The 24,556-nt window shown below is 38.5% G+C and overlaps 2 protein-coding genes across 2 annotated transcripts in view; one reads left to right on the top strand and one right to left on the bottom strand.

Moving 5' to 3' along the window:
* The window catches only part of nnt (nicotinamide nucleotide transhydrogenase), a 34,346-nt gene extending 23,250 nt beyond the window's left edge, over positions 1-11,096 (bottom strand). Inside the window, exons 1-9 of the mRNA XM_053340451.1 lie at positions 11,031-11,096; positions 8,606-8,819; positions 4,532-4,761; positions 3,268-3,485; positions 2,430-2,517; positions 2,200-2,288; positions 1,392-1,579; positions 864-997; positions 525-716 (exon numbers count right to left, since the gene is read on the bottom strand). Of these exons, the coding sequence (XP_053196426.1) occupies positions 525-716; positions 864-997; positions 1,392-1,579; positions 2,200-2,288; positions 2,430-2,517; positions 3,268-3,485; positions 4,532-4,761; positions 8,606-8,759 (1,293 nt within the window). The 5' untranslated portion in view covers positions 8,760-8,819; positions 11,031-11,096. The remainder of the gene's footprint in view (positions 1-524; positions 717-863; positions 998-1,391; positions 1,580-2,199; positions 2,289-2,429; positions 2,518-3,267; positions 3,486-4,531; positions 4,762-8,605; positions 8,820-11,030) is intronic.
* Positions 11,097-16,023: 4,927 nt separating this feature from the next.
* ccdc80l2 (coiled-coil domain containing 80 like 2) lies at positions 16,024-21,674 on the top strand. The gene is made up of 12 exons (XM_053339466.1): positions 16,024-16,373; positions 16,458-16,546; positions 16,696-16,869; positions 16,984-17,135; positions 17,593-17,919; positions 18,069-18,306; positions 18,427-18,583; positions 19,377-19,513; positions 19,977-20,128; positions 20,504-20,607; positions 20,948-21,028; positions 21,340-21,674. Exons 1-12 carry the CDS (start codon positions 16,091-16,093, stop codon positions 21,672-21,674), a joined length of 2,229 nt encoding a protein of 742 aa, XP_053195441.1. The 5' UTR covers positions 16,024-16,090.
* The last annotated feature ends 2,882 nt before the right edge of the window (positions 21,675-24,556 follow it).

Below are 24,556 nucleotides of genomic sequence, written 5' to 3'. Positions count from 1 at the left end.
GAGACTTTTTTGTTTTTGGATAACATGACTATAACCATTCATTAAATCCATTCATTAAATAAACCCAAGCTTTATCAAAGTGATCATTAAAATGATGTTCATGTCATTAAATTATTGAACAATGAATTATTTTCAGTATAATACTCAGTCACACTATTTATGAAAATTAATGACATATTATATATTATAGTTATCAAAGGTCTCTTTGGTATGTCTAGTTTAGTCTGTGTGCTTGTTTTTTTTTTTAATTTTAATGATTTTATTATTATAATACACATCTATTTATCACTGTTAATAATCAAATTAAGTGTAGGTATATTTAGCAGACGACATTTCTCTAATGGCAACTGAAGACACTGCAAACAGAGAGAATAAGAACACAAGATTGTCCTTAGGGTGACATCTAGTGATTATGCAAGGGACCTGCAGGGCATTTTTACTCTATACCTAAATGCTACCTGTTCAGCTGAAATGTTCTCTGCTGTGCAAATACATGTGTGTTTGTTTTATTGCTGGCTTCGTACCTGCATGACGACAGATCCTCTAACAACATGGTCCATGGTTCCGTAGTCAAACGCTTCCTTTACATCCAGGTAAAAGTTTTCCTTGCCGGGGCTGATAGCCCGCAACAACTTAGTGATGTTGTTGGAGTACAGAGTGCTGGACTGTGTGGGCAAACGGCTGGGCAGGTCTGTGAAGCCAATATGGGTCACTCCCTACAGAAAAGAAAAAAAAAAGTTTGTAATATTTAATTGAATGTGACGAGAAGACCAGTGACATGTAAATCTCCTAAAGTGTGCCCCCTAAAACTCTGGAAGTTTTATACCACACTGTTTTAGCATTGTGAGTGTATGTGCACAGACCTTGTATACTGACAACTCTCCGGGTTCTGTGGTCTCAATATTTCCTCCAGCCTCAGCTGCCAGGTCCACCACCACTGACCCATCTTTCATGCTCTCAATCATTGGCTTGGTGATCAGGATGGGTGCTCGTCTACCTACAATGTTAAAATAGAAACACATTGTTACCCAAGAAGTGACTGATATGCACTAAAGCTGAGCTGACTGTGGATTCGTGGCCACATTATGCAGAAAAACATTTGAAATCCACAAAAATAATGGAACAAATATGAAGTGGTTGTAAAATATGTTCTGGTACATTCTGGTTAAGTATTTTTTTTAAATTCAATATTCCGTGACTTGCCCTTTTTTATTTAGAAATTCTCTGACTACCAGCCCATAATACATGTCTCAAATTCTGTGATGTTCCAGATATTCCACAAACAGAGGAAAGCTGTTTACATAGCCTTGAGTTTGAAGAAATGCCTCCTTCGCCTTTTACATTTACAGTTGGTGTTCACATTGTGCATGAGTCTGTGTTTCTGCACATACCTGGGATAAGAGCAGTGCTGATAACAATGTCCACCTCCTGACACTGTTTGGCAAACAGCTTCATCTCTTCTTCTATGAACTCCTTTGACATTTCCTTGGCGTAGCCTCCTTGGCCCTCTCCTGACTCCTTCATGTCCACCTCCAGTGGCTCTGCGCCCAAAGATTTAAACTGCTCCAAAGCTGCAGCTCTGGAAGGCGAGGAAGAGGGGGGGTGTCAGAGATGATTGCTCATTTGGGTAGAAGGAAAATGTCTGATAGATTCTCAGATTAGTAATGCAAAACATGTTTCTATACTCAGCGTGAAACTCTGATCTTTTCTTTTCACTGGCCTGGTCCATTTTGAAATTAGAAAAATATTGTGGGTTTTACTACATTACCAATTCATTGTCTCAAACCACTTGACTTCATTTACTGATCTTTAACCGATCAGTAAGACAATCAGACACTGCAGTCGCCAGACCTCGAAAAACGAGAGCAACTCGAGAACTGACCATATTTTCTGGTAATAATATTCTGTCTTTCTATCCAAATAGAAAGACAGAATATATAAAGCCAGTATCATCATTACATTTTTTTAGATTTATTTTTTTAATTTTTTGCCTTTATTTGTAGGTACAGTAGGTGGCAGACAGGCCGACAGGAAACAGGGACAGAGAGAGGGAAATGACCTGCAGCATAGATCAATGGCTGGATTCGAACCAGGGATGCTGCCTTTGTGTGGCATGCGATTTAACCACTCAATTACCCAATGCGCTCCGAGCCAGTATTCTTTCCTTTAGAATTCACACATCTGATATAAGATACAAACCTGGTATCAAAACCTCTGACAATAGCTCCCATGGCCCTGGCACTACCAGCTGCTGCCAGCCCAGCCACACCTCCACCAATAATCAGCACCTATTCACAAAGACATGAAGCAGTTTAGCATGGTCAAAAAAGTGCTTTAGCGTTTTAAAAGTCTAATTAGCATAGGGAAATTCATATGATAGTAAAATAAAACAAATGCCAACTACAGGATAACACACTCATACTACACACCTTTGCAGGTGGCACTTTCCCAGCTGCTGTGATTTGTCCAGTGAAAAAACGACCAAAGCTGTTAGCTGCTAGCACAACGGCCTTGTACCTGAAATAACAGACAGGAAAATAGCACAGGAACGATGGAGAAATTGATTATCAATTAATATGTAATTATAAAGTAAGAACTGTACTTTTCTGTTTAACATTCGAAATTGTGAAATGTAATTTAAAGACATACTAGCTACGAGAGAAGCATGACAGCACATAGTATTCTTTGTGTTAACTGAATGATGCATATGCTGTGAATTATTGAGCTCCTGTTGTTCTTTTTGCCTTTCAACTAAAGAGTAACGTTATGGCCTCTGTTAATGTATGATAAACCAGTAGCCATTCAACTGTGCTTGTTTAGGTTTAGGTTTATGTGACCATTAGAAATAAATGACCAGCACTGTGGAAATCCCAGTATCGGTCGTCTTCTACTTTAACAAGAAACATGGACCAAACTGTTACAACGCGTCCAATTAATATATTGGAAAATATTGGAATAGATGTCGAATTTGTGACTATTTTACACACATATGCAGACGTAGGTGTGTTCTCTCTGTTTTTCTGGGCATTAGCAAAATACCTAAATATAAGATGTCTTTACACTGTCAATGTCAAATTAACTACCTGCCCATTAAATATAGACATTGTTTTAAACACATAAAAATAGGGAAAAGGGAAGTTGAGTACTATATATACAGTACTTCAAAGTTAACTGGTTTAAGTTGTGAGAACAAGAGGGCATAAAACAAAAGTAATTTGTAGAAAGACAAAATGTTAACTTCCACCATTGAAGGCGCCACGTACATACCCTGCAATGTTTGCCATAGAGCTCAGGGCATCATATCCCTGGGCGATAGTGACTCTGGGAACCTGGTCCATAGCAACGACAGTGGTTTTCTTCTGGGACAGCATATCCATCAGCTCAGGGTTCTGAGCCGGGTAGATGAAGCTGACTAAAGTGGCTGCATCCTTCATCAACTCCACCTCATGAATGCCCAAAGCAGGGTTGAAAATGGGAGCACGGACCTGGAAACCGAGTGAGAGGACACAGGGGGACATGAGAATGAAACCAACATATTCAAATCTCTTCAACTTCAGAGTGCGAGTTTGAGTGACAGAGTGTGTGAAAATACATCTAATTTAGGTCAAAAAGTCAGATTATGTGTAAATATATCTGCAAAACATTATAATATCCTTGAAAGTGCTTGAGCTGTAAAGTAGCTAAAGGTTTAACTTATAGTGTCACCCTCCTCTCTACAATGAAAATACAATCCAACATCAACACCTTTGACATCTTTGAATGGATGTAATGTGTGTGCTCTTCATCTCTTCTCAACCCTCCTGTCATATATCTGCCTGGTTCAGTGTGTCTCATTCCAGGATGTCTGTAAAAGCTACTGTACAAGAATAGGATAATTGTTTCCTCACTTTATGTCTCATTTTTCTCTGGGCTGTCAAATTACATTTAAAAAAAAATACATTCCAGCCAAAATGCTCTCTGTTCCGTCTCACACCCTTTAATTTTGTTTCCACATCTCTCACCTTGTGCCTGTCAACTCAGTCTCCCTCCTTCTTTCCCCACCTTGGCATATAAACACATCAAGAGACTCCAGTGGCATCTTAAATGTTTACTTTGGATTCTCATCCTCTCTTTAGATCCACCCTTTCCTTGATAATAATGGAAATATATGTAATCGTCACATTAATTTTCATTTGCCTTTGCTCTCCTTCCCTCTGCTTCTCTACAAAGACATACTTGACAGTTAATTGCCGTTTTGGCCTGGGAGAAGTGGGCTCTGTCATTCTCCCTCTTCCCCCTGCACCTAAATGCCAAAGGTGCCAAAGCTGCTACCACCTTAAAAGACTCACCGGCCCACAGAGTTCCTTCCTTCCTTTTTCCCCTCATTAACTCTTCTTATACCTTAATCAGACCCTTCAGGTAAGAAGATATTTCAGACGTATTCAACTGCTAACAAGTTAGTCTGATTCATCCAACAACCTCATTTACCTTCTCATTCCTCTGTCTGGCCTTACTGAGCTATTCAATCATTGACTTCTCACTTAAGGCTTACCTTAACCAACACATCAGATGTCAAGACATCTTTGATGTCTTTAATTGTTGCTCCGGCTTGGACATACTGTTCATCTGGGAACTTGGAAGCCTCTCCGGCTCCAGACTCCACGACGACGTTGAAGCCCTGTTTGATGAGTGCCTGTACGCCAGCGGGAGACAGCGCCACACGCTTTTCATTCTGGAAAATTTCTTTCGGGACACCCACTGTGAGCTGTTTGTATGGAATTCCTGGAGAGGCAAAGAGAAACAACAGAGGAGCGTGTGAAGTATAAATTCACTGATTTCACAGCAGACAAATGGGTAGATGCTTGTGGGCTTGCTTAACCTATTTTATGGCATTGAGTGTTCATACCAACAGATTATAAAGCCAAAGGATTGTTGACACAGTCTGATTGTTCCAAAGTTTTCACAAAATATTTGATCATGTTTCAGATCATATTTTCACATAAAACAACAAACATCACAGTAATTAGGGAAAGAATATGCAGTGTGTATACAGGTTTATATGCATGTGTATGTACCTTGCTCTGGTCCAAACCAACAGAAAGATACACAACACGCAAAATACTTCAAAAGCTATTTTGCTGAATGGATCATTGCAAACTAATGTATGAATGAACAGCTTTTCTCTTTTTCACAAGTTGGAGCTCATGACCGTGAGTGTGAGCAAAACTGTGTTGACCATAAATACTGTATGTGGCCTTTGACAGACAAGGTCAGTGTCTTGTAACAACACAGCAGCTAGTGGCTCTGTAAAGCTGTTCCTAGGCAAAGCCTGAGAGGAATACTAACATCACACTAACACGCTCACACTGACAATGTTAACATGATATTAAGCAAGTTAACTTTACCATGTTAGCATTGTGACATTTGCAAATTAGCATTAAACACAAAAAGCTGAGGATAAATCAAAGTATTAGAGAAAGTAACATTTTGGCCTGTAGGGGGTGCTATATGTGAATGTAAGTGGTCACCACAGTAATTACAATTCCTCCTCTCGTTGAATGAATGTATGTACTGAATTTCAAGGTTATCTAGACAATAACTGTAGAGACATTTCACTCTGAAGCAAACATTTCTACCTGCTTGTGGCACCAGATGAAAAGAAAGAAAATGATCAAAACTCATCAGAATACATGAATACTTTGAATTATTACAGAAGCACATAGCAGCCAAAAAGGAAATACTTTAATTCACTGCCTAAACTGTTGTCATAAAACAACAATTAAGTAGCAAAAATGTCATGAGACTAAAGACAACAATCCAGCCAAAAATAAAGACATGTCTGTGTCTTTTTTAGTACTCTTATTCAGGTCTAGTGTGCCAGAAACAAGCAGGTCACATGCTCCGTTTTCTCCTATGGAAAATTCCACTGCAGCATTTCCCACTGTCTCCTCGTCTATACATAAACACAAGAGGACAAGCTGCCCTTCCTCCCAACCTGCTGCAATGACCTGCCCTCTAGTTTCTTTTGTTTTAAAAAAAGTTCCACAACACAAAAACACCAAAAAAACAACTGGTTGCAAGCTGTCAGTGTGATGTTTAGATGTCTTTAATCCAAGAAACTGAGCAACAAAGCAGTTGCCACAGGCCCACTTTCAGGCATCACCAACACAGTTAGCCCTCAGGTAGCAATTAGCTTAAGGCTAAGAAGTGATTACACTGAGAGGACTGAGCAGCCTATCCCATGACTATCATATTACTGCAGTTTGAATTATGTTCAAACACCACTAAAATCCTAAAACAGCTGCAACTGTTCCAGCATTATTTTGTATTTATATTCTACAAATCTGTACTTTAATCTCACAGTAGAGATAAAATGATAACCTAGAGATAAACCTCAACATTGTGTTTAAAGACAGAAATGTGTGAACGTAAGTTTCCATGGTAACAAAGTTTTCAGTGGTAGGAATTGAAGTGCTATATGTAAACTGTTTCTCTGTGGGATTTCATTCAGGGTTTGTTTCCATTCAAGTAAAACCACAAGTAAAACCCTGGCCTACTGAGGCTTCCTAACTTGTGCCTACTTCTGGTGGCCAGAAAGAGATGTCAACCTCTCTCCCCAGGAGCTCATGATTATCGGCATGGCGTAAACAGGCTTTAACTGTCTGGTCCTGCAGAAGGTTTCATGCTATTCCACTGTTCAAGGTTTTGGTAGCAGACATGCTCCAAAAAAGAGAAGAAAAGAGGCTGATAGCTAGAAAACATGGATGTAAAAGATGTATGACCTGACATTAACTGATTTTTTGTAGCACAGTGCCACCTTGTCCAAAGTTCACCAGTCACACGGGATCATCTGCCACAGTCTGTACTGTATGTATGTATTGGCTGCCTAGAAGTCCAAGCATAAGCACATCTATATGCAGTGTGCGTTTGCCAGCTGGCAGCGGCTATTCTTGACTTTCCCCTCTAGATAGTCAAGAATAGCCACTGCCAACTTGAGCTGGCTGAGCTGCAGGAATGTCAACCTGTCACTGTTGTCACTGTGAACCAGCTCCCCTGCACTCCTTTAAACATCCACCTACACACAGACACACATGGGCACTACCATGAACCCAGCACACGCACTGATATGACGCACCTGCAACCAGCTGATACTGGCTTTCACAGTACACACACCTTCTGTCTGGTTATTGGATACAGACTGAGGACATGGAAAATGGAGAATAATGCCTGCAGTATCCTTGATGTGACCTTGGTACTGAGATAAATAAACTTCTGACAAGAGATAAAGGAAAAGCTATCTTTCAGCTATCTTTTATCCTTATTTCCCCCCCAAAAAAATATGGATTAACTTCATAACAATTACAATGTGTAGTCCCTAAAAATGAATCAGTATGCATAGAAAAACATGATGAATTAATGAATGGGTAGCAGTCTAGTTTGTAGTATATTTATGTCACAATGACAAATTCATAATGATTCAACAGTTTAACAGGCCAACAAAGGACAATGATCTAAATACCATGCTTGTCTTCCCATATAAATGCTAAATTGTGCCACAAACCAAACCTCTGTCAATACACATACAATACATTGACACCTACTGTGCTATCAGCACATACATGAGAATGTACACAGAAGCTACAGGTGGTGTTTCATGTTGCTATCAGTAGTTCAATGTGCATCTATAAACCTTCCCAGCAAGGTTAAAAGTTTGTTAAATTCAAGCTGGAGAAAAATCCACCTGAAAATCATGACTTACACCATCTTTTTGTGATCCTGTTCATTTCAAGATGAATACCTCTAATATAGATGTATTATGAAGTCTAAAAGAATTATATACTGTATACTGTACTGTATTTGTCACATAATTATTAAATACATAGCACTACTCTTGCATGGAAACATTGGTATCTAGATCAGAAATGCTCATGGCTGAATAATAATTTGCAGGCATAGAACTGGGTCATCCTGCCCTCTTTAGATTTTAACAAACCTAGATATTATCTAAGAGTTTCAGCTGTGGAAATATTTTTCCAAGTCAGTTCCACATGCTTTCCTTAGTGAGTAGTGACTCTACTCACTTTGGTCTGTGGCTGGTGTGTCACATCACCTAAAAAAGGAGGTGCTATGTCATCGGATAAAGAGGTCATAGGTAACTGTGCACAAGTAGCCTACCTTTTAAACTAAGTTGTTGCTACTAATCTGATTAGCCTGAAGCTCGTCCATCAATGTATGAACACTGTCAATACATAAATTGTCCAATTACTCACACTATACAAAATATTTGGAACTATTTTATGTGTTCAGAAATGGTCAGAGGAGATTTTATGTTCCAGGTTGTGACACGGTCTCAACCCCTATGCTTTCAGTGTATATTGCACAAACAATACCCATGTTGTTACCAGCCTTTTGTCAAAGAGTAGTTAGTAGTAGTTGCATTCTACTTAAGGTTTGTTCCTTTCAAAATATCAGCTGTCTGTAGGTTCTTGTGTTGCATGTATTATCTTAATTGTGCTGTGTTCATTTAACCGCTTCTGAATATTAAATATTATTATTATAATATTATTTGCACTATTCTGTAACTTCTGCCCTTGCCAAATTCCTGTGAATGTGTATAATGTCTTACCTGGGCTTGCACATCTTCTGAGAGCTTGATGGGTCCTGAAAAGGCGAATACAGGGCGTTTTGATAGCATGGCTGTTCTGCAGCTTCATGCAGGAAACCCCGCTGAACACAGGGGCCGAGCAGCTGGCCGCCACGACACGTAGGAGGCTCGCCATGGTGTACACGCACCCGACACACACACCAGGAGGAGTTCAACAGGACAGACGGCACTCCTCCTGTGGAAGAAAGATGAGAGAGAGTTGAAAAAAAGGGCACAGAGAGAAAGAGTGGAGAGGGGGGTTGTGGGTAAAGAACAACAACAGGATGAAAGTGTGTAAAAGTTAGTGAATGTCACTATCTCTACTCAACATGATCAACTACTTTCACACAAGCAGATGCCCATTTGAAAAGATATGCAAGTTGTGGCTTCAAGTTCCACAGAAATACACTCTACCCTGTTCCCCTGCAAAAGCACACACATACGACCTATGTTTATGCAATAGGTCACAGTCATTCAGACACTTTCCTTCATGCATTTGTACCAAAATACACACATGTATTTTGGCTGTTGGACCCACACTACAAAGACTCATTTTTTTCTGCCATTTTCATGCAAAGAAATATAATTTTATAAAGAAGAAAGTGTATAATTTAAACACCTTTCTATTAAAACAAATCATAGATGACCACGTCTTTAAACTGCTGCTAACTCACTGACTCTGAGGCAGTAAACAGCATGAGAGACAGCATGTTTACTTTAAGGGGAGATAATGGAACAGGGATAGACTGGGATAGCCTGGCTGACAGAGTGGGGCTCAAACTGGAATTGACTGGCAATACAAACTTTGCACTGAAAAGGTGAAATGCAAACATCAATTTAAGAGCCGAAAGCCAAATAGAACAGCAACAATAAACACCTCTTCTCCCTAGTGCTTAAATTAGAGCTGAAATGATCATTATTATTCAATTAGTCCATTTATTATCAATAAAAATCATACAAAATCCATCAATCATGTCATTTATCAAGTAAAAATGTACACAATTTGCTTGTTCCAGCTATCTAATGTGAGGATTTGCTGCTTTTCTCTGTTTTATATCATTGTTAATTGAAAACCTTTGACTTATTTTACTGTTTGAATGAATGATTGGCAGTTTTCCACTATTATCTGATGTTACAAAGGCTAGACAGGACTTAAAACATTAAAAATGATAATCTTATTAATTGAATTATCATTAGTTGCAGCCCTACAGGGTATTCCCCACAACACAAATGAGCAGAAAATAATGATACATTACACCATCAGATGTTAGGGTCCTCAACTATATAAATCATCTGTGTTCCAGTTAGGCCACAGATGCAGATTAGTCATGTGGTAGAAATGACCTGATTTGGTCAACCTTAATGTAGTGGAGTCAAAGGATCAATATATCAATAAATCTAATCAAAGTGACTCCATCAAAGCACAAGTATAGCATAGGTCTGATTATGTTTTTAATTTATCAATTAATTATTTGTTTATAGAAAATAGTGGAAACGCCCCTCTACTTATGTACACTGATATATAAAAGATGAAAGAAACACATCTGCACAGTTGAGAAGCTCTTGGTGATTATTTTCAGTATTGATTACTTTCTCGATGAATCGATTAGTTGTTTGGTCTATAAGTTGTCAGAAAATTGTTTCCCAAAACAATGAATCAAAACAAATTATAACAATATATTTCACTTTTTCCTGATAAATGTTGTCTAGGTTGCTGACAAAACACTTTAAATGGATCAACTTGTGTTTTAGCACTGTGAAATAAAAACCACACACAGCTGTTGCAGGCAGAGCAGCGATAGAGAGGGTTAGTTTCACTGCTGATTTATCTCATAACGGCTTGTATGAACTGTCACTTCATGTTAGACTTTGCGATTAAAAAACAAAAACACCATCGACACAGATTCAGATAAGATATTGCAAACGCTGCAGCTCATTAAAGAGCCAGCTGAGCGCGATCAGCTTGTTGTTTTTCTTCCTGACTCGGGCAGATTCAATCAGAACAATTATGACTCAATAAGTTACCAATAAAACCTCATTTTCGAGTTGAGTCAATGACATACTGTCATTCAAACAAGATGCGGTCTTAAAGAGGTTGGCCTGCTTGTTTTTTGTGAAGCAGTTCCTTTATGAGTCAGAGATCATCATTATTATAATCCCACTACACTTCTCTCTTGTTGTCTCCACTCTAGCCTCGGGAGAAAGCTGGGAGAGGAGGTGGAGGAGGAGGAGAGGGGGAAGCTAACATTGACTAGCGTGCTAGCTACCCACAAATACACTGCTTCGTGCATGAAGGCCACGTATGAATCAAAAAGCGTCCTACACACTCACACACACTCAAAGCGAAACAAAAGCATGGAGTAAAAATTAGAGTAGAGAGGTAAGAGGCGGTTGAAAGGCGACTGACCTTTGCAGACAGTCCTGGCTTTGTGCAGCACAGGCGAACTTTCCGTCGACCCGGAAGATATGTCACACGGGAGGTAGGACTATGATTGGATCCTTAATCAGATGCATCATATGACTTTTGATGTGCTGTCACTGTGGAGACACGTAGAGGCTGCCTGCAGACATGCTGTAGGGCAGGCTATCTATATACTAGCCTACTACTGTATATTTCCCTGAAAGCGACACCTGTTATCGTTTGACAATAACTTTATCATATTTACAGCCCATTATCATACCAAATTATCAGATACAAGCTTTAACAGACAGCGTTGGAAAATAAGCATATGCATTAGTAGGCCTAGATGAGTAAATAGACAAACAGCTACATTGCAGTTACACGTATATTGATTAAAAATGATTCATGACCACATTGACTACGTCTTTTATTATATCAGAAATGGCGTCTCATTACTGAATCATATTTAAGATGTAACTCTCTATATTCCCACTATGTGGCTCTCTTTCACCATTTTATATTCAGAAATGCACTAGATGCAAAATATTAAAATATATAGGCTACAATAGCAAGTGTCTTTTGACTGATACTATATGAATCAATCTATTATTCATCTACAAATAAATTGTGCATCAGAATAATATACACACAGATGTTTCAGGTATGGCCAGATTAGCCTGTTACTGTTACTGCAGGTTGGTCTGGGTCAAAGAGTGGGCAATATCCAGGTTTTCAGTGTGCTAATTTGATTATTTACTATTTTATATCTTTCTGTTATCTACCAGCTCATAATTTTAAGGATCACACATGACTGCATGGAGCCCATACCAGTTCCTGTTGATTGAGAGGTGATGATGCCAACCTCAGGGCTGATATGTATCGCAAAACAATTTACTTACAATTACATCTTCAAGCAATATGTCTCAAATGAACCCAACCTGCATGTCTTTGAACTGTAGGGGGAAACCTTACACAGACATACGAAGAATGTGAAAACTAATTTTAAGAGTATGTTTTTGATAAACCGTTTTCAATACAAGGCCTCAGGATTAAAATATAAGAAAAGTAGTATTTACCTTAAAGCCCCTCATCGTGTCAGTTGGTTTTGTGCTTTTAGTGATGCATAACCCCACAACATTTTGATTCAATCAGAACAAACCAGTTTAGGGCCCTTGGAACTCTGGCTGTCTTAAATTATTACAGCTGTTCTGAAAATAACAATTTTACTATATAACAATAACAATTTAAATGTTTTGACATTCAAAGGAATAAAAGCATTAGATACATCCACAAACAGCATGCAGTGGGTCATTGTCTGGACTTTCAGGATTTAAGTAAGTGAAGATTTATATATATGTATAGCATTTTTAAAAACAAAGGTTAAAAGTGCTTCACATTAAAAGCAACAAGCAAACATAAAAATAAGTTTTATGTTGATAGAAAATAGTTACTTCAAACAGCTGTTGTTTTATAAAGCTTTGAGTTGTACACTCCCTTTTACTTTACAGGGGTCAAAGGGAACAATGGATGAGGAAGTGTGGAAATATAGAGACATACTATTTTTATTACTGTAGATTAATGAAAAAGCACATGTTGTAAAGGCTGGGAAAGAGTACTGTTTGATTTAGTGCCATTAAAGTCTCAGTTGAACAGGATAATCTGATAGTAAGAAGTAAACTATTCCAAAGTCTCAGGTCAAAGATGTATATTTAACAGGTGTGACCAAAAGCTTGTTTGCTGACCACTTGATTTTGAATATCTTTTGATATGAATTATTACAGGTATAATATGTGAAATCTATTTTTAGGTACTTTGTTCACCAAAATGGTCCACAATTTTAAAGTGTACTTTACAGGGGGAATTCAAAAACTGTGGGCCTCCTCTCATTCAGATAATGCTTGAGAAAAGGTAAACCAAATCACACGTATAGGCTGCTCCATGTGATCTCCTTTTGATAACTAATGTGATATGTTTTTCATTTCCATTCACTGAGCCTCTCCTGAAACTGCTCTGGGGGCCCCTGGGGAAACCTGGGGCCCCCTGGGGAAACCCGCCTCTCACAATTGTCTTGTGATGGTGATGTTTCTTTTCTGTGATTACATGGTGTAAACCAATGTTATACCAACGTGTCCTATTCTTTTATAATAATGAAATAATAAAATGAAATGAAATATGTTTGAATGAATTCAACTGTTCACCATTTGATCTCCAACCCTATTTATATAGTATAAGACACAGGTTTCTAACAAGCAGTGCCCTTTAACTATATAACAATCTGTCACTAATTTATTTTCAGTTTCATTGCTCCTGAAAATGAGAAAATGATAACTGAGAAATCATTATTAAAGTACAACTTAGGGTTTTAATTGTTAGGGAGATGGATGCTTCTGGGTGCTGGATAACCTCCAGGAGTCAAAGTACCAATGAAATATGATACCAAGTAACTGACGATAAGCCTATTCTCCTCTCAGTTCTCATAACATGTATTTTACAGCTGCCTTGTTCCTCCAGTGCTGATGTGTTATAAACTTTATGGGATGTGAAGGACTAATGGCATCTGCATTTCAGTGCTATTGAGAAATGAGATGTCGTTCCTTTTTCACTGTAAATCTTTTTAATGAAAAACTGGCATGCAGACATAACTTACGTGGACATAAATACAATAAAACAGGAGCAATAACTTCTTTGTCTGTTTTTGTTTATCCTCTCTTCAGCATACCTATTCACTCTGCAATAGCACATCCATTCACTTACAGCAGTACAGTGTAGACAGTATACTGTGTATGTATATATATATATACATATATATATACTCTCTCTTTCACAATCATCTGGTTCTCCTTATCGGGCTCAAAGAATGGAATGCATTGTTTCTATGCCTGTTTCTCATTTTAGCATTTCACCCTAAAGACAACTCTAATTGCTACACTTTGCGCATCTTTGATGTTCTTTTTCCAATATTATATTTTCAATTTCTTCTTCTTCCTCAGTGATGTTCAGACTGTATACAACACATTTCATTTTGGGGTCAGGAAACAGGTGGAGGAGGGTGACCCCCTCCCCCTAAAAGTCATTTTTTCAGTCATTTCCAACACGACCTGTTGTACTGTTTTGTAACTTAATGCCAGAGGTCTCTTTTTTTCTGTCTCTTATTTTGTTTAATTATCAAACAGTGTTTGCAAGAAAATATATTCTCCTACTTATAATGCAATAATATAACGCATAGAAATGCTTATGGCACCTTCTGTCATGCCATACACGTATTGGCCAAGTTCTTATTTAGACACTATGACTGAAAAACCGACAATGTGATTTGTATATCAAAGGTCATAGAAGTCTAGACCTGTGGAATCTTATCTAGGTCAACATAAAGAAAAGCTTCAACAATAGACTAGATAGAATCGTTCATATGGCAGTCACATATGAATTGTATTAGAGCAGACCTAGTGATTTGATTCTCAATGAATGCTTCTCTTATATTTTGCTTCAAGCTGCTTTGTAGATGTTAAAGTCGTTAATTTGCTCATAAAATCTAATTCAAGTCAACTCAATTATATAATTCAAAATGTAGTTTAAATGCAATTTTTGTCTTCCATGGAACAATAAGCACATAGACCAAAACTGAAATATGAAAGTATGTTCATTCCTATTGTTATTAAAATTAATCTCACTCAACAAAAGTGATTTCTCTCAGAATCAGGCTGTTTATAACATTGCACATCATCAAATGTATAGTTACATTAGGCTAAGTTTGTAGTGCTGTTTCTTGCAATGCTAGCTGTTTAGAATGACATAGAGAAATCTTGTGTTACACTTGGATTTAGTGTGGTTAAGATGTGAAAAGTTTTGTTTACAAGATTTGAGAGATGACCACCTTTTCCTGTCTTACTGGCAGCAAGTCACACCTGTGGACACACATTTTGCATCAAATTCACCACTAACTTTGAACTGGTGTTATCTTTTCTAGACTGCAATGTCTGTTAGCCTGCAGGGTAATATATGGTTGCTGTCATTCCCCCTCACTTAAATACTTTAACCTCCTGCTGAACAAATAGCACTGGGCTGAACTTCTGAATAAGGTAATAAAAGTGAGGGCTCAGAGGGGGATCGCAACACTTTTTTTTAACCTCTTTGTTTTTGTTCCACCATGTGTGATGCAGCTTGCAATAGTTCGTGATTGGTAACAGTGACAAAGTTCTGTGCCAGTGTCAGATAAAAAGTGACAAATGTTAAAATCAGAATTGCCAGATATAATAAATCTTTACCCGATGTTACGGGGCAAGTAAATTATTGTTTTACTGGTCTGTCTCTTCTTGTCTCTTCACATGCTCCACTCTAGGGAGGCCAGAGGTCAGGTACAGCTTCAAAACAGCCACAGTGAAGGAGGTCTCTGCAGCCGTGTCTTCTTGATCAAAGACACAGTTCTGTTAATAATGGACAACAGTCAGATAGGAGACAGCCTGAGAAACACAGAGAATATGTGTGTTTGTGTGTGTGTGTGTGTGAGAGAGAGAGAGAGAGAGAGAGAGAGAGAGAGAGAGAGAGAGAGAGAGAGAGAGAGAGAGATTTTTCAGCAAGAAACTGCTTTGAAGTCAAAGAAAATTCCAGGAGTTTCCTGTTAACGAGCCTGGTGTATAATGTGAACCAGGAGTGTGTGTCTTTGTCTGTGCGCAAGGAGAGGAGAGTCTCCCCTGTCAGTCTCTCTCTGCTGCAGAGGGGTAAACATCACTGCAGTTTTTGCTGACTTTTATTTTTTGATACATTCAAGATTTGGTCTACCTGTTTTGTTTAAGGATACACAATGTTTCAGCCTTCAGTGAGGTTTTGAATTTGGATTCAAATGATGGAGATTTCACAACTGGGAGTTTTGTCACTTTTGAGCTTTTTAACTCACTTTTAAACAGCCAGTGAATCCATCTCGTCCCAGCAGTGCAGGCTGTTTCAGATACAACGCTGCTGCCTATGACTTTGCAAATGTATTGTTTGACCAGAGGAGGATTTGTGAGCTCCTAACCAGCTCCAGCTGATCTGCAAACCAAAAAAAATCAACTTGAGAATCAGCAAGGATGGTGCATTGCTATAACTCACACTGGCCACTGCTGTTGTTTGCTGCTCTGTGGAGCCTCAGCTACCCGAGTTTGCTGACTGCCTGGCCAGGTATCGGTCGGAGCAAGGCCAAAGATCAGTCAGACCCCAATATAAGGGACTGGGGAGACTATTCAGACCTCCCTCCAGGAATTGAGCAGGGACTAGGTTTGGACGAAGACAGAGAATATGGAAACCACAAAGGAGGTAGAGAGACATCATCAAGCTTGGCTCCGGAGCTGGATTTCCTTGCTGACTTTGCAGGCAAGAGAAATGAACAAATCAGCTGATATATCTATAGTATTTGTCTGTCTACCTACCTTCACATACCCCTCTTCTTCCATCCAGGTAAAAAGCGGTTGTGGTTGATAACAGCCCCCTCACACAATGACCACTACCTTCGTATGATGGAGAAACAGCTGGAGGACATGGAGCAGGTACTGTGTTTATAGAGCTTTATCAAACATAGCACTGAGACATGCAATATTTACTCTTTAGAAAGAAGAGTGTTTTCCAAAGTTTTTTCATTTAATTTGAAAAAAATACTAATTTCATTGGAACTTCACACTCTCTCTGTCTCATTTAGAAAGGGCTGAACTGTCATCTGGCAGAAAGGGACACCTTCATCATCACCATCATCCAGAACGCCATGATGGAAGGTAGGATCCAGAAGACAACTTTCCAAGGAGATGCAACAGTAGAGAACCTCGACCCCGACACAGTTACTAAACTGCTGCACTACCTGGATCTCACCAGTCAGGTAACCAGTGTGTCATACAATACAGTTTGAGTCATTTCAGTCTATTAAAATCTTTCTGAAATGTTGGTTTACTTTTTCTTGATGAGCTTTTTATTCATCATGAAATCATTTCAGGATCAAGCATTCACCATGCTGGTTATGAAGAAAAACCTACTGGTCAGTGAGCGGTTCCCCTATCCAGTCCGTGTGGAGGCGATCTTGGAGCTCATTGATCAGTTCCCCATGAGGAAGCTGGAGAAGATGACCAGGAAAGGATCCAATTTGAGGTTTCACTATAATACTTTGTCCCTCACTGTAATAATGAAGAACTAAGGAGGTTTTTACAGGGTCATTCAGTTTGCTTTACATGTAAATGGATGCAGTTTGACTATTGTTTTAGGTTCAATCACTGAATTTTCAAATAATAATGAAAAAGTGCAAAACTGAAAGCTTGGACCAAAGTTCCCTAAAAGTTTTCTAAATTTAAGCTGCTGGGAAATTTGTGACTCTATTTTTACAAGCAGTTGAGTCAGTGATTTTCATCTCACAGTGTGCCGTATGTGAATATTTTTTTAGGTGGGAGAAAACGATCCACTATTTCACAAGAAGAAAAAAAAGAGATAGATTAGAGAAATAACAACTCTGTATGACCTCTGCACTGATTATCAGTTTGGATGACGTTACTGAGAAAACATCTACACAAAACCACATTAGACAGAATTATATTTAATGCTCTTTTACCAGGTGTAAAACCACCAAAAAGGTTTTGGTGAAAAAGAAGAAAATGAGGAGGAAGACGGTGCTGAGCCCTCAGAGGCGAGGGAATGTGACCTCTATGGTGGCGACACAAATGAAACCTCCCATAGACAAAAAAGCTGCCCTAAAGAGCAGGATCCAGGATATACTGAATGGACGGTCAAGGTTTGTCATCCGGAAGGAGCCAGCTGTGGGGTCCACAAGGGGAAAATATTCAACTAGTGGTGGTCGAACCTCATCTAATGGACAAGAAAAACAAAATACACACAAAACTCAGTCTGTGTCCAGGAGCAATGAGGAAGTGAAGAAAGACAGGTACTGTCTTTGCATATTTTTCTGAGGAATAGTGTGGATGTTTTTATTTAATTATTTCAAAAGCATACTTAGATTTTGTTTTCACATCTGGTATGTCATGCTTCCTCATGCCCTAACACCAGATGAGAATTTTCTGTAATGTATTGCAGGCCTGACTCCTCTGTGGAAGAAGGAAAGAAAAGACATGGATCGAAAAACAGTGAGGATACGACAGAGAGTGTAAAAGATGACACACAGGAAAAACAGAGCTCTAAGAAAAAGGGGAAAGGGAAAAAGGGAAAGAAAGGGAAAGGAAGAGGGAAAAAGTCTAACAGAGAGGCAAGTGAGAAGGATAAAACAGCCCTAAAGGAGTTTATGGATAATTTAAAGGGGACAAGAAGGTTGATGGTAAGAACTTTCACTTTCTTTTTTCACATTCAGCAACATTTTAAATCCCTGGATTTAAAACGACTGGATTTTTAAGATATTATAGTAATTAATGATGATTTTCTTATGATCCCTCTGTAGCTGATCTCGACACCCAGCAGAGAAGCAACACTGTACCTTCAGCAAAAAGAGGAGAGCGAGAAGCAACACTGTGACCTCGCTATGAGGAAGATCACTGTGGCAACCATTGTGGGTGAAGGCAGTGAAACCACACTCACGCTACGACACCACCAGCTTGGTAGGAAGTGTTTGTTCATTTCTCTCTGCATGTTTGATGTTGTATGTTTGAATATTTGCAAAAAAATTTGGTTAGGTTCTTTCTAGGGTTGATTCAATCGGAACATCTTGCACAGATATTTTGTTTTTACAGATGCAAATACTGTCAGAATACATACAAACACATTGAAGTTTTACTAAGGCATGACCAAAGCAAATATGGTGCTTCCACGTGATGTATAACTGTTAAAAATAAATGTATTCACTACTGCATTCGTCAAGGATCATACTGGTGTCTTTGCACACCTGATCCTGCTACTGTATTAGATTTACAGCAAAGACATGTGCTGCAGCTGCGTTGTAAGTATGTTACCGACAATTGTTGTGCTGTGGGCACTTCTAACTTCAAAGACTTCAGAGTTAGCAGCTGGACAACAGCCTTTTTAATGGAGGAATTCAGCTTGTCAGTTTCATGATGATGTCCATGTTTGCCTATAGCTCTTTCATGGCTCAGCTCTTTCATGGTTTTCCCAGTTTTATTTTTTCCCACATGCATATTAACACCAGACGGTAATGAAAAGCACTGTTTGATATTTGTTTCTTTTCCGACTCATATCCAAGTCTGAGTTTGGCACACACTGCTCAGGAGGAGCATCTCAATTACAGCCATTCTTTTCACTGATTTGCTGAAAAGAATCACTGTGCTGTTGTGGTTATACTAGCTTGCATTACACTGTAAGGTGTTGCTGTTGTATTATCTGCTCTCTCTTTATGCACACACATAAATTAATATGTTACATATGTGTGTGTTTCAGAGTCAGAGCCTCCACTCAGCGGCCTACCAGAAAACTTCTCAGATTCAGGTCTGATCTCCCTGTTGAGAGCAGAGCTGGGTCTGTCATCCCCTGACCTCTTTTCAATGACTGTCACAGACTACGACATCAAGCCCAATGTTTGTATTTGTTCTTTTATTTGGGTTTGATACGTGTGCAAGCCACATCCAGCAATACTCTTGTTACTATATACTATGTTCACACCTAACAGCAGTCTAGTTTACAGCTGTGATGAGAACAACATTCACTTACTCACAAGGCAAGATTTTTCAAGAGAGTGCAGATGTCAAACAGACAAACATTTCTTTCAAAAAGCTAGCTAGTATTGAAAATGTAAAAGAATCCAGCATTATTTGGTCTAACTAGCCTTTTGCTTTTTATCAAATACGAGCATATAATTAATTGATCCCCTATTTATAATCCAGCTGTGCCGCAGTTGTGCTTTTAATAGTTTGTTGTTGTCTTGTGCTGTTAGAAATTGTTGCAGATGTTAGCTTATAAAGGCCATATGCAACACTGGGAAAACACAAATACACTCAACTCTAACAGACTTATTTTGGTGTTTTTATGGTTTCCCTACAGAGAGTGTTTGAAGCTCCTCCATCAAGCCCCGCACTGTTTGAGTACATTGACAACTTTCCCTCAAGGCGCGCAGAAAAAGAGAAAGAAAAGAAAAGTCCTCCAACCTGCTTCAACAACAAGCAACAGCCTGAGGCCGAGAATTCATTACTCAGGTAAAGTACTACAAATCACTACTCGCTGTTATCTATTTTCCTTGAGGCAAACAGTGTCTGGAGCCTGTTTAGAAGAATAAAACATGTCTGTTCCCTAACACTTAAAATGTCCTGATGTTACATAACTATAACAGCATGAAATTACACATTATTCTTCCTTTTCTCCCAATATGAAATCTGAATTAGACAGTTTGCCACAGTAACATTTTGCGCCTTAAAGCCTTACAATAACAAAGACAATTAAATTAAAAAGAGGATAAGAAACTCCAAACTGCCCATAGGAATGCTTGAATGCTATTTTCAATGACTGAGTGAAAGAGTGTGACTGATCAATTTAGTAGCCAAACTTAAATGAGCCTTTTTATTGACATCTAGGTTCATGTCTAAGAGGAGACTGCTACTCATCTCTGCTCCCTCTGAGGATGACTACTCTTTCCAGCAGCAGCTGACTGCTCTCAATGGACAGGAGTGTCACCTGGGTTAGCAACACACATTTACATCTACTGAACAATACACTGTCTGTCTGCTGTAGCTTTTGGTGAAATAAGGAAATGTTTTTAAAAGAGTCACATTTCCCCTCTGGCCTTATTTAGAACTGAATATAAAAAAGTCATAAATGTTAACTATTTATGAAGTAGGCATGCATTTAGATGTCAGTCAATACCTGAACATTTTTACTACCCAAAATATCAAAGTATAGAAGAAAAAAAGAAAAGCACTGAATTATTTGTACAAATAATGGTTTGTTTTGTTTGTTCATTTGAATCTGCAAACTTGATGTTCCTTTCAAGCTCTTATTGTTAAAATGTCTTTCCCCAGGCATTCGCCACTTTGCCATGTTGAAGCTGATTGGGGTTGGAGACAAAGCTTCAGGGACTGTTGAGTTATTTCCCCTCAATGGTAAGTCAAAGTCATGTGGGACAGTCCAGGTGTATGGGACAGTGATGGAAACCAGCAGCTTGCACATCTTTAAATGTATTGCTAAAACACAGAAACTATTGTTATGATGTTAGATGTCTATGTTAAACATGTACAAGGGTCCAAAACCTGAGGTGATAGCATATAACATGCTTTTTAGGTCAGTGCGCATCATGTGACAGATCCAGAAGTTGAGCTGTAGTTCTCAGAATTTGTATGTCTATGTCTTAATATCCCCTTCTTCTGTGTTTTGTCAAGTGCATTACTTAGTTTTCAATCTGTCATCTGTCCAGGTCGTAGTCAGAGTGAGGTTGAGCTGTTGTCCCGTGACATGGTCAACAATCTAAAAGAACAGCTGAAGATCAGTAAGGACTATTTCAGCATGCTGGTGGTGGGGAAAGACAGCGATGTCAAGGCATGGTTCCCGTCACCCATGTGGTCTTTGGATAACATCTACGACCTGGTGGATTCCATGGAGCTTCGCCTGCAGGAGGAGAAGCTGCAGAAGAGGCTGGGGATCTACTGCCCTGAGGACAGAGGAATAGGAGGGAATGAGGGGGGACATTATGGTGGCTATGATGAAGATGGTGCAGAGGAGGCATACTCGTATCACCGGTCAGAAGAATGATGAGAAAGGTGCAGGAAGAAGAGCTATCTAAAAAACCCTAACCCTTAAGATGAGACACCCTAAACATGAACACTTGGATTACACATAAGCAAGCTATTAAACAGTGACCTCAAAAACCTTTTAATTGTTGGATCCACATTAATAAGATGGATGTTCTATGTTTGAAGGGAATATATTTAGAAAGTGGAGCAGAACATGGTGGAATGGTTTCATTCAAGAAAGTCTTGATGTCTTGTGCTTTTTGGCAACACTTCTGTCCAATCTTTTTCAAACACATTCACTCTGCAAAGTACACAAATGGAAAGTTCCTGTTTTGAAATATTGTGATGTTGAAGTTGAAACTGTATTTAGACAAAACAAATGTTCTTTTCTTTAGCTCTGAGCTAAACATCTGGTCATCTTTTTAAGGAGCTGCAGTCTGCTGACACCTCAGGGTTAGTAAAACAAAGAGCTGTTGACGCTGGACTCTTTGCATGCCCAAGGAGAAGCTTTTTTAACAGCTCTTTAAACAGCAAGATTTAACTTCTCTGCAAAGGCTTTCAACTGTTGAAAAAACGTACTATAAATGCAGGCAAGCATGGCACCAGAATTTCCACTCCATCACCTTAATTCAACTGTCCTATTAATCGCTAGCAGTACATCAAATACCATACAGTACAAACAAACACACAAACATTATTTTGAATTTCATTTTAATTTCATGTTTCTTTCATTAAGAATACAATAACTTTTCAAAGATACTCACATGGATCTTGACCAATCCAAAATCTAGTAAAGAGTGACTATGAGATGACACCATTGGAAACCTCCTGAAGCAAAGTTTAATATAATCATAAAGATAGGGAGATATGCAGACTGAGTTCAGTGGAATCTGTGTCAAAAACAAGAACACCACATATGCATAGATGTAGGTTATCATTTCTGTAAGTATCACAGCATCTTCATAAAGAGAGAGAATTCTGCAAAGTTTAAGAAGTGCAAACAATCCAAAGTTAAGGGGATATTTTCTTAAATTTGATTTACTTTGTATTTACAAGTGGATCAAAAGTGGATCTGTTTTGAATAAATCCTTGTCAATTGTAAATTGGTGCAACGTGTCCAAATGTGCCTGTATGATGAAAATTGGAAAGTAATACCATAATCCTGTCAAGTGTTGATGCCAAAAATATCGACAGACTGAAGACTGATGTGTGGAATGTGTTGGTAAGTAAGTGAAGGAATGACCTGGGTTAAATATTTGCAGCAGTATGTGAAATAAGTGGGGCAGAGAAGGAATGTAGGGATTTAGAGATGAAATATGACAAAACAAAAGGCCAAAATATATCAAAGAGAGAAAAAAAGCACATCCTGAAAAAAACAACTTGTGATTTACATCTAAGTACCTAAGTATGAGCAGCTCCACTGTGTTTGACTGCTACTGACACTCACAGAGCTACACAGGAAGCTAAAAAAGTTGAGAGGTTAAATGTGAGTAAAGGTTTAATAAGAAGAAGTTGGGCATTGGAGTGAAACAGAAAGTTGAACTGTCACGTGTTGTTGAGTTGGCCTGTTTGCAGGATGAACCATCAACAAAAAATGGCGGCAGCAGATTAGCGACTGAGTCATGTTATTAATGATACATTTAGACAAAGTTGAAGTCTCTCTTAATCATCCTGAAAACTAAAAGTCACCAAAAACATTTATGTTTATATTCTCATCAACAAAACAGCAGCTTTTTATTGAGCTTGACATGTTTTAATATCATATTTTCTTCTTTTTTTAATGGATTATGGAATATTTTTGCATGACATTACAGTAACAAAAAATCCTTATGTATCTTTTACTGACCCTTTACATAGCCCCTCAGTGCAGTCTCTGTTTGAAACAGGTCGTTTTAGCTCCTGTCTCTTTAAACGTCCCCTCCCCATGAGCCCACTCTATTCTGATTGGCTAGCTTCCAGAGGCTACGTAAACAAAAAATAATAGTATTTCTTTTTTTCTTGCACTTTATTCAAAATGGCAACTTCTCCAATACATCTGTCCATGCTCATTTAAAATCAGATATGAAACATGCTAGTGGACAATGTGAACAAGACATGGAAAAACCTTTGCACAAAGGCTACGGAACGGACAGCCATTTGTGGGCTCACACGACCAATCTGACGTCAGTTTGATGGGGAAGTAGAGATAACTTTGCAAATGAAGCATTCAGAGCCGGCAGAAGCCTGGACTTTTGACTTTAAGGCAGCATTTTTGCATACGTTCATCAGCAGTTTTGGTACTTTGACCATGTTTAAGATTGACATCCGGCACTGTAACAGTATATAAACAGAAATTCACAACAAACATGTTACGACCCCTTTAACAATAATTTAAGATTTTATTTGCAACTATTTTTTGCATTTGGTTGATTAATTTGATTTGAAGGATCACCTTTTTTGAGTTATGAATTGATCAGATAACAAATGGCCACAGATGAAGCTTGGCTGTAATTACAAACCACTGTTTTTGCCCACTTCTTCTTCTTTCTTTTTAAAAAAAAAATTAAATGTATTAATACCAGGGACCATGTACAAAATATATTCATCTCAAAAAAGTGAAAAGATGCTTTCTACCAGATTTAGCTACCAGGTAATTTCCATCTTCAGTCCCTGGGCAGGTATAAAGGAAACAATACAACACAGAGTAAATCTTCTTATACAGCAAAGAAACCATGTTACATGTTTCTATCAACAAGCTCTATAAGAGTACAAAAATCAGAATGCCTATGACCATCATTGAGAAGAATTATCTACAGCCCGCCCTGATTTACTTTCCCTCCTAACTTTACACAACTTGTTTTTTTTATCACATAAAGATAATGCTAGCAGCAATGACATCCACTAGGGGGACTGTTCAGCTAT

This window comes from Scomber japonicus, chromosome 19 (assembly GCF_027409825.1).
Source record: "Scomber japonicus isolate fScoJap1 chromosome 19, fScoJap1.pri, whole genome shotgun sequence".
Classification (NCBI taxonomy): domain Eukaryota; kingdom Metazoa; phylum Chordata; class Actinopteri; order Scombriformes; family Scombridae; genus Scomber; species Scomber japonicus.
Note: the sequence above shows the minus strand (reverse complement) of the source record. Positions and strands in the feature narration are given on the sequence as shown.

Excerpts from the sequence above, each read along its gene's own strand:
- ccdc80l2 (XM_053339466.1), top strand. The coding sequence starts at position 16,091 with ATGGTGCATTGCTATAACTCACACTGGCCACTGCTGTTGTTTGCTGCT. Across the intron at positions 16,547-16,695 it reads AGCTGGAGGACATGGAGCAG|AAAGGGCTGAACTGTCATCT; the intron begins GTACTGTGTTTA and ends TGTCTCATTTAG. Across the intron at positions 20,129-20,503 it reads GCCGAGAATTCATTACTCAG|GTTCATGTCTAAGAGGAGAC; the intron begins GTAAAGTACTAC and ends ATTGACATCTAG.